This window comes from Miniopterus schreibersii, assembly GCF_964146895.1.
Source record: "Miniopterus schreibersii genome assembly, chromosome: 2".
NCBI lineage: Eukaryota > Metazoa > Chordata > Mammalia > Chiroptera > Miniopteridae > Miniopterus > Miniopterus schreibersii.
The window spans coordinates 27463822-27479557 of record NC_138102.1 but is presented as its reverse complement, the minus strand read 5'-3'; the positions used below and the strand labels follow the sequence as shown (position 1 = coordinate 27479557).

General features: G+C 47.4%; 1 protein-coding gene and 1 pseudogene across 2 annotated transcripts in view; one reads left to right on the top strand and one right to left on the bottom strand.

Moving 5' to 3' along the window:
* RAB20 (RAB20, member RAS oncogene family) overlaps nt 1-7267 on the bottom strand; it is a 31968-nt gene extending 24701 nt beyond the window's left edge. The window contains exon 1 of the mRNA XM_081127588.1: nt 6844-7267. Coding sequence (XP_080983714.1) covers nt 6844-7015 — 172 coding nt within the window. The 5' untranslated portion in view covers nt 7016-7267. The remainder of the gene's footprint in view (nt 1-6843) is intronic.
* Nucleotides 1291-2579, top strand: LOC308553516 (splicing factor U2AF 26 kDa subunit pseudogene; annotated as a pseudogene). Its single transcript has 2 exons — nt 1291-1369; nt 1963-2579. The product of its transcript is annotated as a splicing factor U2AF 26 kDa subunit pseudogene (transcript).
* Nucleotides 7268-15736: the final 8469 nt, after the last annotated feature.

Genomic DNA, 15736 nt, shown 5'->3' with positions numbered 1-15736 from the left:
CAACAGCACACCAGTGAGCCTTAAATACCTCGTCCCACCCCCAGAATTCCTGGCGCCCCCTCCAGGACTCTGGGCGGAACTCCCAGCACGTGTAGTTGCTCACAGGCATCCTTTGTCCTTGGCAATCTCTCAGTATAATGGCACTTTGTCTGCCTTGCTGAACCCAACAGTTGATTCCATTCCACCTATCTTAATATCCACATTCATATTCAGGCCACTGCTTTTAGTCAATTAAGCAGAATTCTGCAAAGGAGGACTTGCACTCAAAGATACCCATTCCAAGTCTTCAGTAACAATAAAAATGCGGACCTACCTACAGACTTGGGCCCACCTACAAAAACATGGACCCACCTACGAAGTTATGGACCCTCCTACAATACAGGCTTTGCAGATTTAGCTTCCAGATCCCAAACCTCAACTAAGATTTATTTCCAATAATTTTTTTCAGACGTTCATGCTAATCTTAAATCCAGGTCCTCACCCTCACTCCAGTCTATCTCAGAGTGGACACACACAGGAGAAACTTGAGCGCAGCTTAAGTTAAACTGAATCATGGGTCCCTCAATCCCTGAATGCTACACACTTGAGAGCTTCTATAACTATGGAAAAGACTTTTAGAGAAATGCTTTCCCCTTTGTATGACCTAAACCAGGGGTCAGCAAACTGCTTCTGCAAAGGGCAGAGAGTTTTCCCTCTCTGTGCTACATAGTCTCTGTTGCAACAACTCAGCTCCACTATTGCAGTGTGAAAACAGCCACAGACAGTATGTGAATGCTGTCTGTGTGCCAATAAAGCTTTATTTACAATGACCAGTAAGGGGTCAGGTCAGTCCCCTGATCTGAAAAGGAATTGTAATCTACCAGATGCTCTCCTGTCACACAAATACTGATAGTCAGGCTGAGAATTGCCATATTAGGACCTCAAAGACCAATCAGCAGCCACACTGATATAATAAGAGAGCCAGCTACAATCCAAGTCCTCCACCCCGGCTCCACATTTGATTTAGGCTGTCTACCCATTTCTGTACCAATCTCTTAAGGTTTTTTAAAACATACAGCCCTCACAGGCCAGTCCAAAGGATCAATGGTCAGTAACTCTGGGGTCCCTGTCAAACAGAGCTGCTCTCCGGGCTCATTCACAATACTGCCACCTTTCCAACCTGAAGTAGCATCACTTTGGACACAGCATCTCTGCCGTTCCCCGGATCTAGAAGCAGCTGCCTACAGGGCTGGGGGTTGTGGCTTTTTGTGCAGATTGGGAGAAGAATGAGGAGGGGCTTGCAATCCTCACATGGACAGTCTTCATCCGGCATCTTCACCTGTGCGCCACCTCATCCTTCACAGATGCCCCCTCTTAGCTGACTTCACAGGTATGGGCAATTATATTCTCCCTTTTCCAGGCACCACGATTGCATAACCCGGAATGCCAGCATCCTCTCCTGGATTGCACTATAGGTATTCAAGAGAAAGATCTTTAACCAACTACTCTGAATTTCCCTCTCTTTGATCTCTCCAGTTATTGCAGAAATTATTTATTGGGGGCTCACCTAAGCCTCTCTTTTCCCCTCTGTGACGTGTTTGCTGGTGGCACTCGTTGTCCTAGTCACCCAGGGCCAGGAAACAATTGTTTATTTAACAAACACTAACACAAAGCTTCCGCATTCCTCTTTTGGAGCACTTTGTCCATATTAACTCATTGATTCCTAACAACACTCTAGGTGCGTGGAGAGAGGTGACACAGCCACAAAATCACACACGTGATCAATGGCTCTGGTCAGCAGAACAACGAGCCCCCCAAAGAAGCCTATGAATCCCTGGAGCCTATGAATATATTATGGTACATGGCAAGGGAGAAACGAGGCTGCTGACAAATTAAAATTGCTAACCGGCTGCCCTTAAAACAAGATTACCCTGGATTATCAGGATGAGCCCAGGGTAATCACAAGTCTTTTAAATGTGGGAGGGAGGGTTCAGGTAAAAATGGCTGAATATTTAGCTTCAATATTTGAGGCTGAGAAGGACGAGGTTAATTGTTCTTTTTAAGATCAGGGCCTCCGTGCTCCGGCTTCACAATAAACTGACTGTCAGCCAGACCATGACGCTGCCCAACCTGTACTGGAACCACAGAACACGGCCTACCGCAGAAGGATCCCACTGCCACGTGAGCAACGCGGGGGTGCAGGAACACTCTGATAACTTCTTTGAGGAGGTGTTCACAGACTTCAGGAGAAGAACAGGGAGACTGAAGAGATGAGCATGTGCAACAACTTGGGGGATCACCCCGTGAGCGACATCTGTCAAATTTTGGCACAGAGAGGATGCAGAGCAGGCAGTGACTGAACTCAACAACCGCTGGCTCAACGGGCAGGGAGTGCATGCCCAGCTGCCTTCTGTCACAGACTTCCAGGAGTAATGCTGTCAGCACGAGCTGGGAGAATGCACCATGGTGGCTTCTGCAACTTCATGCACCTGCAACCCACCTCCCAAAACCTCCGGCAGCAGCTCTATGGGTGAGGACCCTGGCACAGGTAACCCCTGAGGTCCCATATCCACCACGGTCCCCGAAAAAGAAGCCAATGACGTTCCCCAAACCACAGGCACGGCCACTTCTGAGATCCTGGCCCTCTTGCCCTCTACCCCTGACGGGCACAGAAGTCCTGCCCAGGACCCATCCTCAAAGCTCTCTTTAACTCCCCAGGGCCATCTTCCCCACCCTCTGGGGCCTACCGCCCCTTCCCTAATAAAGTTCTGTATTGAGGGTTTAAAAAATATAAATGTGGGAGAGGGAAGCATGACAGTCAGGGTCAGAGTAACCTGAGTGACAAGAAGACTACAGGCTGGCTTTGAAGATGGCAGATGAAGGAACCATGGAATGCAGCAGGCTCCAGAAGCTGGGAAAAGCCAGGAGACAAGCTCTTCCCTACCGCCTCCCAAAAAGAGTAGTCCTGCAAACACCTTGGTTTTTCCCCGGTGAGACTCACTTAGGGCTTCTAACCTGGGTTTTTTCAAAGCCACTACACTTGTGATGATTTGTTATAGGGGCAGCAGGAGACTAAAACAGACTTTGACACTGACAGTGGGGTGCTGCTGCAGCGAATGTGGACGTGCCCTTGGAATTGGGCATGGTCAGAGGCTGGAAGATTGTGAGGAGCATGGTAAGAGCCCAGATTGCCTGGGATAGACTTAGGAGAAACACGGATGTTAACAACTCTGCTAGTGAGGGCTCAGAAGGCAGCAGGGGGCATGGCAGAGAAACATGAAAGAGAAGGGCGCTGCCAGGAGGGTTCAGTGGGAAATGAGGAACCTGCTGCTGGAAACTGACGGAAAGGAGATATAGTGTCAGAAAAATGGTCTTCATGACACAGGTACTGGGGTTGCAAACATAAGTCATATCGCCACACCCTACAGGGGCTACAGCCTTGAGAAATGAGGGGTAAGTGAGGAGGGGTGTTGAACCTTCCAGGACTCGGTGGTGGGATCTGTTAAGGTGCACTGTCACTTTTTCATATCCCGGCTGTGTTTTCTTAAAACAATGACCAGGTGTGAAATGATAACACTTATTTCCTTGCTGGCCTCTCCCCCTCCTCTGGAGCTTAAGCCCATGGAACAGAGGCCCTGGCTAGCTTGTCACTTGTGTAGAAGAGCAATTCTCAAACAGTATGTCACGAGAATTTTTAAAACATGCAGTACCTGACTATTTAGTAAGGAACACTGACCTCTTGTCCCTTAGACCGTCAAATAAAAACAATGACAACAGCCGTCAGGCGTGAATGAATCTAAATTATACCCATATTTTTGTCAGATTGGCAAAAAAAATGTAATATATTTTTTGGTGTGCCACGGAATTTTAGTAATTAGTTTATGTGTGCCAAGAGATGAGAAAGGTTGAAAATCACTGCTGTAGAATGGAGCCTGGAACAGTGCCCAGGTACACAGCAGGGGCTCAGTTTACAGTTGCTGAACAATGGGCAACATCTTTTTAGACTGCCCAGGTAGTAGTAAGTTCTGTTGGAACTCTGTCTTGTCTCTAGGCAACCTCCTTTTGCTCTGGGACTTACCAAACCGTATCTGGTGACCACCCCATATCCATCTGCCCAACTAGGCAAGGGGCAGAGCCAAGAAGGCACAATGGAAGGAGGTTCCCTGCACCTGGACAGAACAAGTCTGAATCCCACTCAACGTTTACCAGCTCTGTCTCCCCATCTCTAACATGCAAACTGTCACATCTCCCTTTGAAGGAATCCTATGACTCAAGTAAAATACTACTTACCAGCCTAGCAAATCTCCCCTTTCTAGCTTCACCTGCCCTGCAGGCTTCAAGCAGCCACGCACTTTTTTGAAAGGACATGCCAAGAGTAAAAGAGAAACTCTGACCTCTTACTATCACTTTAACTATTAAAAAACCTAACACCGCCCAGTTGGGTGTGGCTCAGTGGTTGAGCATCGACCTAGGATCCAGGAGCTCGCAGGTCGATTCCACTCAGGGCACAAGCCTGGCTTGCGGGCTCAATCCCCAGCAAGGGATGTGCAGGAGGCAGCCAATCAATGACTCTCTCATCATTGATGCTTCTATCTCTCTCTCTTCCTCTCTCTGAAATCAATAAAAGATATATTAAAACAACAAAAACCTAATACCCTCCATACCCCCACCCCAGCGGCCAATGCAACCAAGAGCAGCATTAAAAAACAACTCATCCTCTAGCTGCTTCTCATCTTTCTGCCTCAGTTATGAAAATTTAAATAAACACAACTTAAAAACACAACAACAAATGTCTGTGGAGTGGAAAGAAAGTTTAAGAGCAAGACAAAAAGAGGAAAAAAGTAGGTCCCTTAAAAATTAAACTTTTGAATTTTCAACAGGAATTACTGGAAAGGTATCTATTCATAGCTCTCCTTTCCCTCCAAGTGGCCCATAACCCCACAGTCACAGGGGAGCCAGGCATAGAAGTAGCCTGGCTCTGAGCCTCTGTCACCCTAAGTACGGGTACACAGGAGGTTGGTAACGTGGAGGAGGGGCCTGGCTACCCCCATGGCCCGGGGAGCCTGACTGAGCTCACCCTTGGGATTCCAGGAACAAGAAGGCAGACAGGAAATGAGTCGTCATCTGCCCCCCCCCCCCCCAAGAGCCCAACAAAGTATCAGAGACATCTCATTAGCTGTATTACAAAATCCTCTGGTGATCAAGGTTTCAGCTGCATCATTTCCTTGTCACAGAAGAAAGTAGCCAGTGAAAATTACACTGCTACCTCATACCATAGATGCCAGAGGTGCTGGTTCAGACACCTAAGGTCAGCTCCTGTTCCAGAAACACCACACTTTGTGGTAAAGGGCAGGTTCTCATGATGGCCACTACAGAGCTTTTCATTTAGGTCCCCAATGCCATTCCTGCATTATCCTCTTGTAAACCAAGGTCAGCAGTGAAGTCTGGCCAGTCAACAAAAGGAGCAAAAGGGCCAGTCCTGTCCAAAGCAGGCAGACGAGTCGTGTTAATTTGATTTGATCTGACTTCTAGAGGCTGCGTTCGTTCCATGGCCACCAAATGCTCAGTGCCAGGGAGTCAGCTTAAGCAGTAAAGGGTCTTAGAGAAACCTCACTTTGCAGCCTGGAGCTGGAGGAAAGAACAGGGGAAGCGCACCTGAAAGATGCTGCTTTTACACAGAGTGATTGTAATAAATTAGTCAAGACAGTAACTGCCGTAACAACAAAAAAGGCAGCAATGAAAAAAAGGAGGAAAGAGGGAAGTGGGTATACCTCCATGGACGTCATTAATTCAGTTTTAAATAGATAATTAGTTAAAATCTTGTTTATTTAGCAGACTGGTGTGCCCAAGTTGGCAGTTTTAAAATTCTAGACAGGGCCTTTGGGTATTTATAGCCTTTTTAAAGTGCTGACATTAAAAAAGTCAGACCTTAAAGTTTCGGGCTCCGAAAAAGAATGTTTACTGAAAACCTGCCATACTATTCAGTTTTTTATTTACTCGTCCTATCTTTTTCCTTTTCGTGGGGAAGGAAACAGTGTTCTATGGCAACACTGTAATTGTCACTGCAATTCCGTAGTTAAACTGGAAGCTTGAATCAAGGTCTTCTAAGTTGTACTTTTGAAAAATCACAAATACTACACACACTAAAAATTCACCACCTATAGTAAAAATGCTGCTACAGAAAAGCACTTCAAGCTCCATAACGTGTAAGAGCCAAGATCAAGCAGATGATAAAGACACTGGGAAATGCAGAAATGCTGAGGGCTAAGAAAGGAGAGACTTGAGTTCTGTTTCCTACTTTCCTGACTAAACCTTGCAGGAGAAGGTTCAGCGCCTCAGTTTCCTCTTTTGTAAAAAAAAAAAAAGGGGGGGGGTAGCCTTGCTCACCCCTCAAGGTTGTGTGGATATCAAACGAGACATGTTTGTGAAAGTACTTCTATGAGTCTGGTTATCACTGGCAGGCTCAGTGCAGACAGCCAGGCACTGCCATTGGGGACACAAATGACACGGTTCCTCTTTGGGGTCAGGGGTACTTTTTAAGCATCAGCTGGATTGTCACTAAATGCACCAAGTGGTTGAACAGCAAGAGTTTCCCAACCAGCAAAGGAGAACAAGTGGGAAGAGAGGAGTCAAGGGTGGGCGTGCACTGTGTCTGGGGGCCTGATCCCTGAAGTGGGGTCACCTGCAGTGGGAGGAAGGGCCCCTGTGTGTAACCGGGGAGCCCTGCCCTGGGGCGCCCGCCTCGGAGGACGCCTGCCTTGTCGGGCCCCGGCCCTGCGGACGCTACTCTCGGACGGGAAGCCCCTCGCCCCCGGCCCTGCCGGGATCCAGGACGCCGCGGACCCGGGAGGCGCCAGCCCTCACCTGCGGTGTCCCAAATGGAGATGTTGTAGGAACGCCACTGCTTCAGGTAGAAGGCGCCGCCCACCGTGCTGACCGTGTCGGCGAAACGCCGCTCCATGTACCTCTGCAGCAGCGACGTCTTTCCCACATTCATGTCCCCCAAAAGCACGATCTTCCCGTCCGGCTTCCACATCTTCCCGAAGAAAGCCTCCCGCGCGTCCTGAACCCCGCGCCCGTCCGGCCCGTGCGCCCCGGGCACAGCTGGAGCAACCGGACACCGGCCCCGAGACGGGTCGGACCCGACCCGGCTTGGACCCGGACCTCGCGCGGACCCGGACTCGCGGAAAGCCTAAATTTGCCGGGACCCCCCGGACTTTCCTGTCCCGACGCCTGGACGCGCGGAAGAAGCGCGTGTCTGCGCCGGGGCAGCACCAAGGGACTCGTCCAGGGCCCCGCCCCGCGCCCTGTCCCGCCCTTCTCCCGGCCCCGCCTCCCACTTTCCGCTGGAAAAAAATCCCCCCACTCCGGCCACGCCTCCCGCAGGGGTCGGGACTCCGTACCCCGGCCTCCCGCCAGGCCCCGCCTCGCCCAGCCTCCCCGCCTCTCGGCCGCCGCCCCCACCGGCCCTGCACCCCACGCCCCCGGCCCGCCCCCAACCCCTTCCTGGCTGCCCCAGCTCCGCCCTTTCCCGGCCCGTGGTCCCCCTTCCCACCTGTTCAGGGCCCTGGGACGCGCTCCGGAGGCCTCGGGACAGTGGTGACCTCAGAGCCCTGACGTCCCCGGCTAGTGATGGGGCCCCCGGCCAGCGCGTCCGCCCAGCGCTTTCCCAGCTGCGTCGATTTCCTCATCGGCGTGTGTGCAAATAGAACTACTAGCCGAGGTCATTATAAAAGTTTACCTGAAACGAGCATCTGTGAAAATCCTTCCTAAGATCCTGACTGCCAGTGGTTCCAAAGCTGGGGCAGAGGGGAGACTGCAGGAAGATTGGTTTCTGGTGCTGTTTTCTTGGTGGGTTTGCTCACGTATACAAGAAACTTGATGCTATGTTGTATCTGAAAAATGGACAGCCATCCCCGTTTAAAACTTTGGAGTGAAAACTTGACTTTGGCAGTTACAATAACTATTAGCAAAATCTTTCCTCCTTTTTTAATAGAGTTGTTATAGCATGGTGCGAAGCTAGGAACATTCCAGGATAGGGAAACTGAGTTAAACAGCAGTTTGCAGCCATCAAGTAAATCTTATCTTCCCTAAACCAAGGGCACTTAAAAGTAAATGGTTTGCTCTTCTCTTCCCCAGCCCGAGGGTAAATAGCTTAAATCACCCTACCCATGGAGACAGATAACAGAAATCTAATTAGTGCCATTTGCAAACCACACCCAAGAATAGGCAAATTAAGAATAAATCTCATTTTGGTACAACCACATAATGCTGATGAATATTCTATTGATCCACCCCTAAGACCTCCCCTAAATGCCCAGCCTCTAAAACCCCTGAAAATGAAGGTATCAATGCGCTCGCCCTCCAGGGAGCACACCTGTGCCATTCCCTCCTCCTCTCCTCCCCTCACAGGCACGTGTCCCCTAACCTATATGGGACCCCATGACATTTGCAACCAGGGGAGCAGTGGGCAGGGGGAGCTCGTCCCAGGCTAACCCCCTGAACCTGTCTCCAGAACCCTTTCCCCCTTTTCCTCTGACTTCTCAGTGAGCCAAAGCAGCCCAGCCAAGGCTCTCCTGTTGCTTCTTCTAGGCCCCTCCTTGTTTCATTGTCATATGTATATTTTTGCTGTTGTCAATAAATTCTTGCTTTCTTTACTACACTTTGTCTCTTGATTGAAATCTTTCCCTCAAGAAGACAAGAACTGAGGTCTCCTCATCTCCCCGGTAACAACTGTGTGTCCTCACGGTTTTCTGTAAGAGGGAATGGGACCAATGGCCCTCCTTTTTTTTTAAAAAATATACCTTTATTGATTTCAGAGAGAGGAAGGGAGAGGGAGAGAGAGAGTTGAAACATCAATGAGAGAGTCACCACTGATCATCGGTTGCCTCCTGCACACCCTCGACCGGGTATGGAACCCACAACCTGGGCACATGCCCTGACAGGAAATTGAGCCGTGATCTCCTGGATCCCAGGTCACACACGGCTGGGCCCATGGCCCTCTTAAGTAAGCACTTTGAGACTCAGATGGGGCAAAGGTATGAGGGCATCTCATCCACTGCTCATCTCATGCGTGGAAGATTAGACTGACCTTTCCTAACTACTTTCTCTGTTCAGAGACCTGCCATGCTCCCTATTTCCTAATCCACAAGTTGGAACTCTGCCCACCATTATCTGCTCCCCACCACACACACTGGCCACCCTTTTTATGATAGCTTTCCCACCCCTTTCCCTTGAAGTCCTTATCCTGCTTTATTCTCTTGCCACTATCTAAAATTGTATTTCTTAGCCCTAGCCGGTTTGTCTCAGTGGTTAGAGCTGTTGGCCTGGGGACTGAAGGATCCTGGTTCAATTCCGGCCAAGGGCAAATACCTCGGTTGCAGACTCGATCCTGGCCCTGGTGGGCAACCAATTGATGTGTTTCTCTCATATCAATGTTTCTCTCTCTCCCTCCCTCCCTCCCTCCCACTCTGTGGAAAGCAATGGAAAAAACATCCTCAGGTGAGGATTAAAAAATAAATAAAAGATGAAATTGCTTATTCACCTGTTTAACTGTGCAGTCTTCCTCTCCAGAATGTAAGCTCCGCGGGGAAGAGACTTTTTCTGTTTTGCTCACCACTATGCCTGGTGGAGTACCTAGCACAAAGCAGCTGCTCAAGAAGGCTTTGAGCCAGTAAAGAATGGATACATTTGCCATCCTGGTGAGACCAGAAGCGATGTCTTGCAAATGCATCACAGCCAGCCATGCTGCACACCCTCACTCACTGAGCTTGCCTAACTTGAAAATCCCCCCAGCCCGGTATCCCTGTTGGTGGGCCTTGGAACTCCATCTGTCAGCGTAGGCACCCTTCCTCTGAGCCCCCCTCCTCTGGGAGCCCTTTCATGTTCCTTTCTGTGCATTTCCCTCACCCTCTCAGCCTCGTTCATGCAGTTTTGCCTGTGAGAATTTCTAACTGGCTCATTTTATCTACCATTATCTTATTGTTATCTCCTGTAGTAATGTAACAATTCCCTAGGGACAAGGAGCATGTTTTAAGCTAATTCTGTGTCCCATCCAGCTCACTACACCTTTCTCAGCACAATTCATCATTCAGTAGGTATGGGAATGTGAGCCCGTGGGAGTGGGGTCTTTGGGGTTCGTTCTCTCCCAAGTGCCTAGAACTGGAACATGGTCAACCAAAGCATATTTGAATAGATTTGTTGGTTAACTGAATGTTTTCTCCACTTGAAAAGCTGCTGCATTCAGAGCAGGGCCTGGGGAAGGGAGGGACTGTCCAGCACCTAGCCCAGTGCCTGGCATGTGGAATTCACTCAGCAAGTTTGTTTAAAAAGAATTTTTTTTTTAATTGTACGACACTTGAAAAAACTAAATTTAACCAAGAGAAACTCTTCAAATCAAATTTCCACCACTCCTGAAAAATTTCTTAAGGGCTGTCAATGGCCCTATTCATACTCAGGAAGCAGTACTGAGGAAGGGGTAAGCTCAGGGTTAAGAGTCTGTTTAAACTAGTTACTTACATGCCAAGTGCGGTGTTTATTTTGCCTGGATTTAAACCACTGGCCTAACAGGGTAAGCCTTTTTTCCAATTGCTAGATGAAATGTACCTAAGGCCAAGAAAATTAGGTAGTTTCTTTTTAAAGAGAGGCAAACTGAGCAATTTGGGGACTGTCTGCAGTTAAAAGAAATAAGAAAATGTAGTTCCTTCTCACGGGTTTCACAAAGTAGCTTGGGAGCATTTCTAGGTATTTTGTTGTAGAACAATTCTACCTTTTAAATTACCTTTCTTAAAAACAAACTAGGCCCTTGCCAGGTAGCGCAGTTGATTAGAGCATCATCCTGACATGCTAAACTTGCAGGTTCAATCCCCGGTCAGGGCACATATAAGAAACAACCAATGAATCCATAAATAAATGGAACAACAAATTGACATTTCTCTCCCCCCCCCCTTTCTTTCTCTCTCTATCAGTGAATAAAAATAAAAACAAAATTAAAAAATAAAAACAAACAAAAACCCTGCCTATCTATCATGTACTCATTCAGCAGATAGGAATTGAAGCACTTAGCCCTGATATAGGGATAGAGCAGTGAGAAAGACAGCCAACAAAATAAACAAACAAAATACAGGTCCTAAATGATTAAGTGTTAAATAGACAAAAATAGAGCAAGGAGCCTGGCCGGGCGTGGCTCAGTGGTTAAGCGTTGACCGAGGATCCAGGTTGACCTAGGATCTAGGCCATCAGGGTTCGATTCCCGGTCAGGGCACATGCCCGGGTTGCGGGCTGCAGCCGATCAATGACTCTCTCATCATTGATGTTTCTATCTCTTTCTCTCCCTCTCCTTCCCTCTCTCTGAAATCAATAAAGATATATTTAAAAAAAAAAAATAGAGCAAGGAGATAGACAGAGAATAAGGACTGAGGGTGGGTGCAGGGGGTTCAATTTTAAACCGAACATCAGTATGAGATGAGAAGTTAAACATGCATGGGGGGCTCTATGGGCCACAGGGAAGTCCAAGCACTAAGCAGGAGAGAGAGAGTGAGCTGGACAGCAGGTTGGTGAGGAAGGGGGTTGGTGGGGCAGAGAAGGTCATACCTGTGGGTTGTCATTAGGTGCATGGCTTGGCCTCTGAATGGGATAAAAGGGTGCCAAAGTATTTTGAGCAGAGAAGAGACATGACCTGTCCTAAACAATGTCACCTACCTATTGTGTTGAGGTGGCCATAGCCGATGCAGGGAGATCAAGGAGAGACAATGGTGGCTTGGATCAGCGTGATAACAGTGTTCAGAGTTGTTTCCGTCCTGGAGTGCACAATAAACGTCAGTTCTCTTACTCCCTCTTCTGTGGGGAGCCACCCCCTCCTGCCCCAATAGGACTAGCATCTTCTCTGCCAGCAGAGCCCAAACTCAATAGGATGAATCAGGCCCGTGGGAATGACAAACTTACCCCCGCTTGAGCAGGGAACACTGGGTGCTTATTGAGTCTGTTTTACTTTTCAATTTCAGACACCCCAGCCCTCTTCCCGAGTTTCTGCTCTTCTTTCTCTTAGACTTTCCTTTCTCTTAGACCCTCTAACTTTCCACCACGGAGCTAATGGATTTCCTGCCTGCACTGCAATACTCCAGGACTAGGAAATTGGTGCCTCTGGGTCCTTTGCAGGACTGCTGAATGGACCAAACTTACAGAAAGGCTGTTAGGCATAAACACCTTACACATAGATTGGGGGTTGAGAGGAGGACCTAGTTGAGAACATTTGAAAACTCCTTTCCCTGCCCGGCCGGGCGTGGCTCAGCGGTTGAGCGTCGACCTGGGATCCAGGAGATTGGGGTTCGATTCCCGGTCAGGGCACATGCCCTGGTTGCGGACTCGATCAATGACTCTCTCATCATTGATGTTTCTGTCTCTCTCTCCCCCTCTCCTTTCCTCTCTCTGAAATCAATAAAGATATATTTAAAAAAAAAAACACAAAAAACTCCTTTCCCTGCTTTGAAAAGGCAAAACAAAATATCTAATGCTATAATGAGGTAACAACTGCAGTACTGGCTGCTATTTTATATCAACAGTCTGCCAAGACCATTTCCTCTTAGATTTCAGAATGTATTTTTTTTGACTCAACACTGATGCCTTCCGCCAGCTCGTTTTCTATGTATTAAAAAGATTATCCTAAAAAGCCAATGCAAATTGAATGGAATTTTCTAGAAATGGAAATAAAATCAATACAAACTTCAAAAATGGTAGATTTCTGATCAAAGGAATCTTCTAAAATAAAATATATATATGTGGTGCCATTCAGTACAGGAGGAGAGGTTTCAGATCCTGTCTTCTGCACCACCAGTCCACCTTCTGCATTGTTCATCTGCCCTCTACCATCTGCTATCCCTAACCCTCAGCCACACATGCTTCCGGCAAATCTTAGGATTGTTCCTGCCCATGAATCACATGACTGGTCCAGGATTAGTACTACAGCACCTCCCTTCATGGTATCTTCCGGGTCATACCATTCTTCCTATCCCTAGTTCAGCTTGATCCAAATCTGGGTAATTCCTTAGGTAAACCCCAAGCTGTGGGGTTCATCTATTCTGTCCTAACACCAGTTTAAGCATCTCTAGTCACCCTTCATTGTCTCATGATGGATGCTGGTCTTTATGTTTCTTTCCTCGAATTCCTTGGGGACAATGACATTGATCACTTTTTCCCTGGTGTATTAGTTTGCTCAGGCTGCTATAACAAGTACCACAGACTAGGTTGCTTAACCAACAGAAATTTATTTCTTCACAGTTCTGAAGGCTGGAAGTCCAGTTTCAAGGCAGGCCTGATTCTCTGAGGCATTGCTGGGTGCTGCTGTTCAGTAGGAGACCCCATGGCCAGTTGCCCTATCCCTAGCTGGCAGCATTCCTCATTTGGGTGGAAATCTAGGTACAGAGACATGACATTGTCCCTCCTCTTTTGTATAACAGATCTATATAATTGGTCTATGCCTTCCTCCTGACTGATCTTCAAGTCTGGGACCATGTCATGGAGGACATGTACCTCTGGGAAGGGCTTTGGATGGGCTTCAAGAGACAAAGAAAGAAGGGTTAGAGGACAGCACTGCTGCACGGCAGTGTCTCTGCCAGTCAGGTCTCAGCCTCTGCTGGGGCGTGGGTATGGGTGCTCCTGAGCTCAACGGCCACCCTGGCCTCCACTACTGTTTGGTCTGTAGCCCACTGCTGGAGAAGTCCCTTTTCTTTCTGAACCCGTGGTTTCACCTGGGAGCTCCTACACCTAGGACCCTTCTTCTGCTTTCCTTTAAGACGGAGTCCTTAGCATCTGGTCATTCCCCGCACTTCTTTTTAGTTCTTAGAACTATATAGGGATGGTTTTTCCTCGGGCTAGGCCAGCTGTTCTCAAAGCACCAGGAACCTTCAACCTTCCCTATAGTTTAATATTTAGGTTTAGGTTTTTCTTTTAACAGCTCAACTTCCTCTTGCAAAACAATGTGAACTTCCCTGTACAGAATGAAAAAGTAACTCGAATTACTTTCAGTTCTTCAGTAATTGATTGAGCAGATTTTGAATGTTAAACATTGTACATGAAAGTGTTTTCTAAATTGTGCTAATCCATCCATTGTTTCTTCTTCCAACTCGCTGATTGTCAGCTTTGCAACCCTGGATGAGAATCTGATCACATCTAACCGAGGAAAGGAGCAGAGGGCTTTTTAATAAAAAATTTTAAAAATTATTCTGTGAAAACATTACTTATCCTGATTTAGTATGGATATGCGCACTTTAAAATACTCCTCTTCTTGTACATTTCTCATTTTCTTATTCCTAATTCTTAGCTTGCATTTTTATGGATGATGTGTAGGGTTAAGAACAGAGGCAGCTTTCCTTCTCTGGGCAACTGTCATTTCTCCACCATTCTCTCTACGATGCTCATTAACACTCGTTGTGCCACTTCCTTCAGGAAACCTGCTCCCTCACCCCACACACCCTGAACTGCCACGCACCCTGAACTGCTCTTACCCACGTCACTCGTGACCAATCTAAGTCATTCCAGTTTTTCAACACACTTGTGGTCTTTGGCCCTGTCTCCCACTTCCCTTCTTGAAAATCTGTAACCATGGCTTCTGCCACCTCCTGACCACAGGCCCCTTTGCTTCCCTAGGTATCTACCCTCACATCTGTTTGTTTTTAAATAAACTCACCATACATGTGCAAAGTATCCTATAAATCTTTATATGTGCATTGAAACTTCTGTTACATATCACATTGGCTACATTTCCTTGGAATAGAACTTTGGCCCCACTGGAATCAAACCTAAATCTTGCCAAGAACAGACTTGTAAAAACAGACCTTCTTAAAGACCCTAGAATTTCTGAAAAATAAATAAGAGACATGAATATTGTGCTGCTTCAAAAAGATTGTGACACTCATCTCAAAATTTTAAGCCAGAGCTAAACTCGAGAGCTTAAGCAATCCTTTTATCTCAAGATTTCATAGTTTTGGTAAATGTCTCCAAATTGCATCATTATGAGATTTGGGGACCTTAAAGGGAAGAGGCATCAGAACATTCCATGTGTGGGCAGAGATGGGGCAGCAGACAGCCAGTTTCTGGGTACAACTGTTGCCAACCCCACAATGGCTCCCTCCCCATTTGAAATTTAGACTGTTAGGAGGGAAAAAAGTCCTCTACCAACTTAGATTCAGTGGTCAGGGGCCTGAAAGTTAACAGTAGACAAGTTAACAGGAACAAAGAAAACAACTTCTATTCACATGGATGTGAGTGAACTTGGGTGAAGAGCTGGCCATACAGGGGTTTGTATACCAACTTAATGAGGGAAGGACACAGAAAGGGCTCCTGTGGGGAGACAAATGAGCTTTTAGGGGAAGAAATGGAAGGTATGGCAGTTGTGAAAATGTTTGTTTTATGCAAATTCTCATCCTGCCTGAGTGGGAGAGGGCATTTATGGCTGAGTCACTCATGGAAGGCTCTGCTTTCAGTCAGATAAAGGAAGCTCCTTTTGGTTTCAGCTGCTTCTCAAATGTCTTCAGCTTAAAATAATCTTCATACCAAGTCTGTGAGTTTGAGTGGGTCCCTGTGGGACCAATAGAGACCTTGTTTAGCATTTGACCAAAAGGATCATTCTTTGGGGGATGAGTGGTGCACAGACCTAAGCTCACCGTAGGCGTTAGCTCAAGGCTCATTGAGTTGTGCTAAGGCCAGAGTCTCAGAGTTTCTTTAGTAGGAAACAGGCAAAGATTCCTTCCCTTCTTTGTGT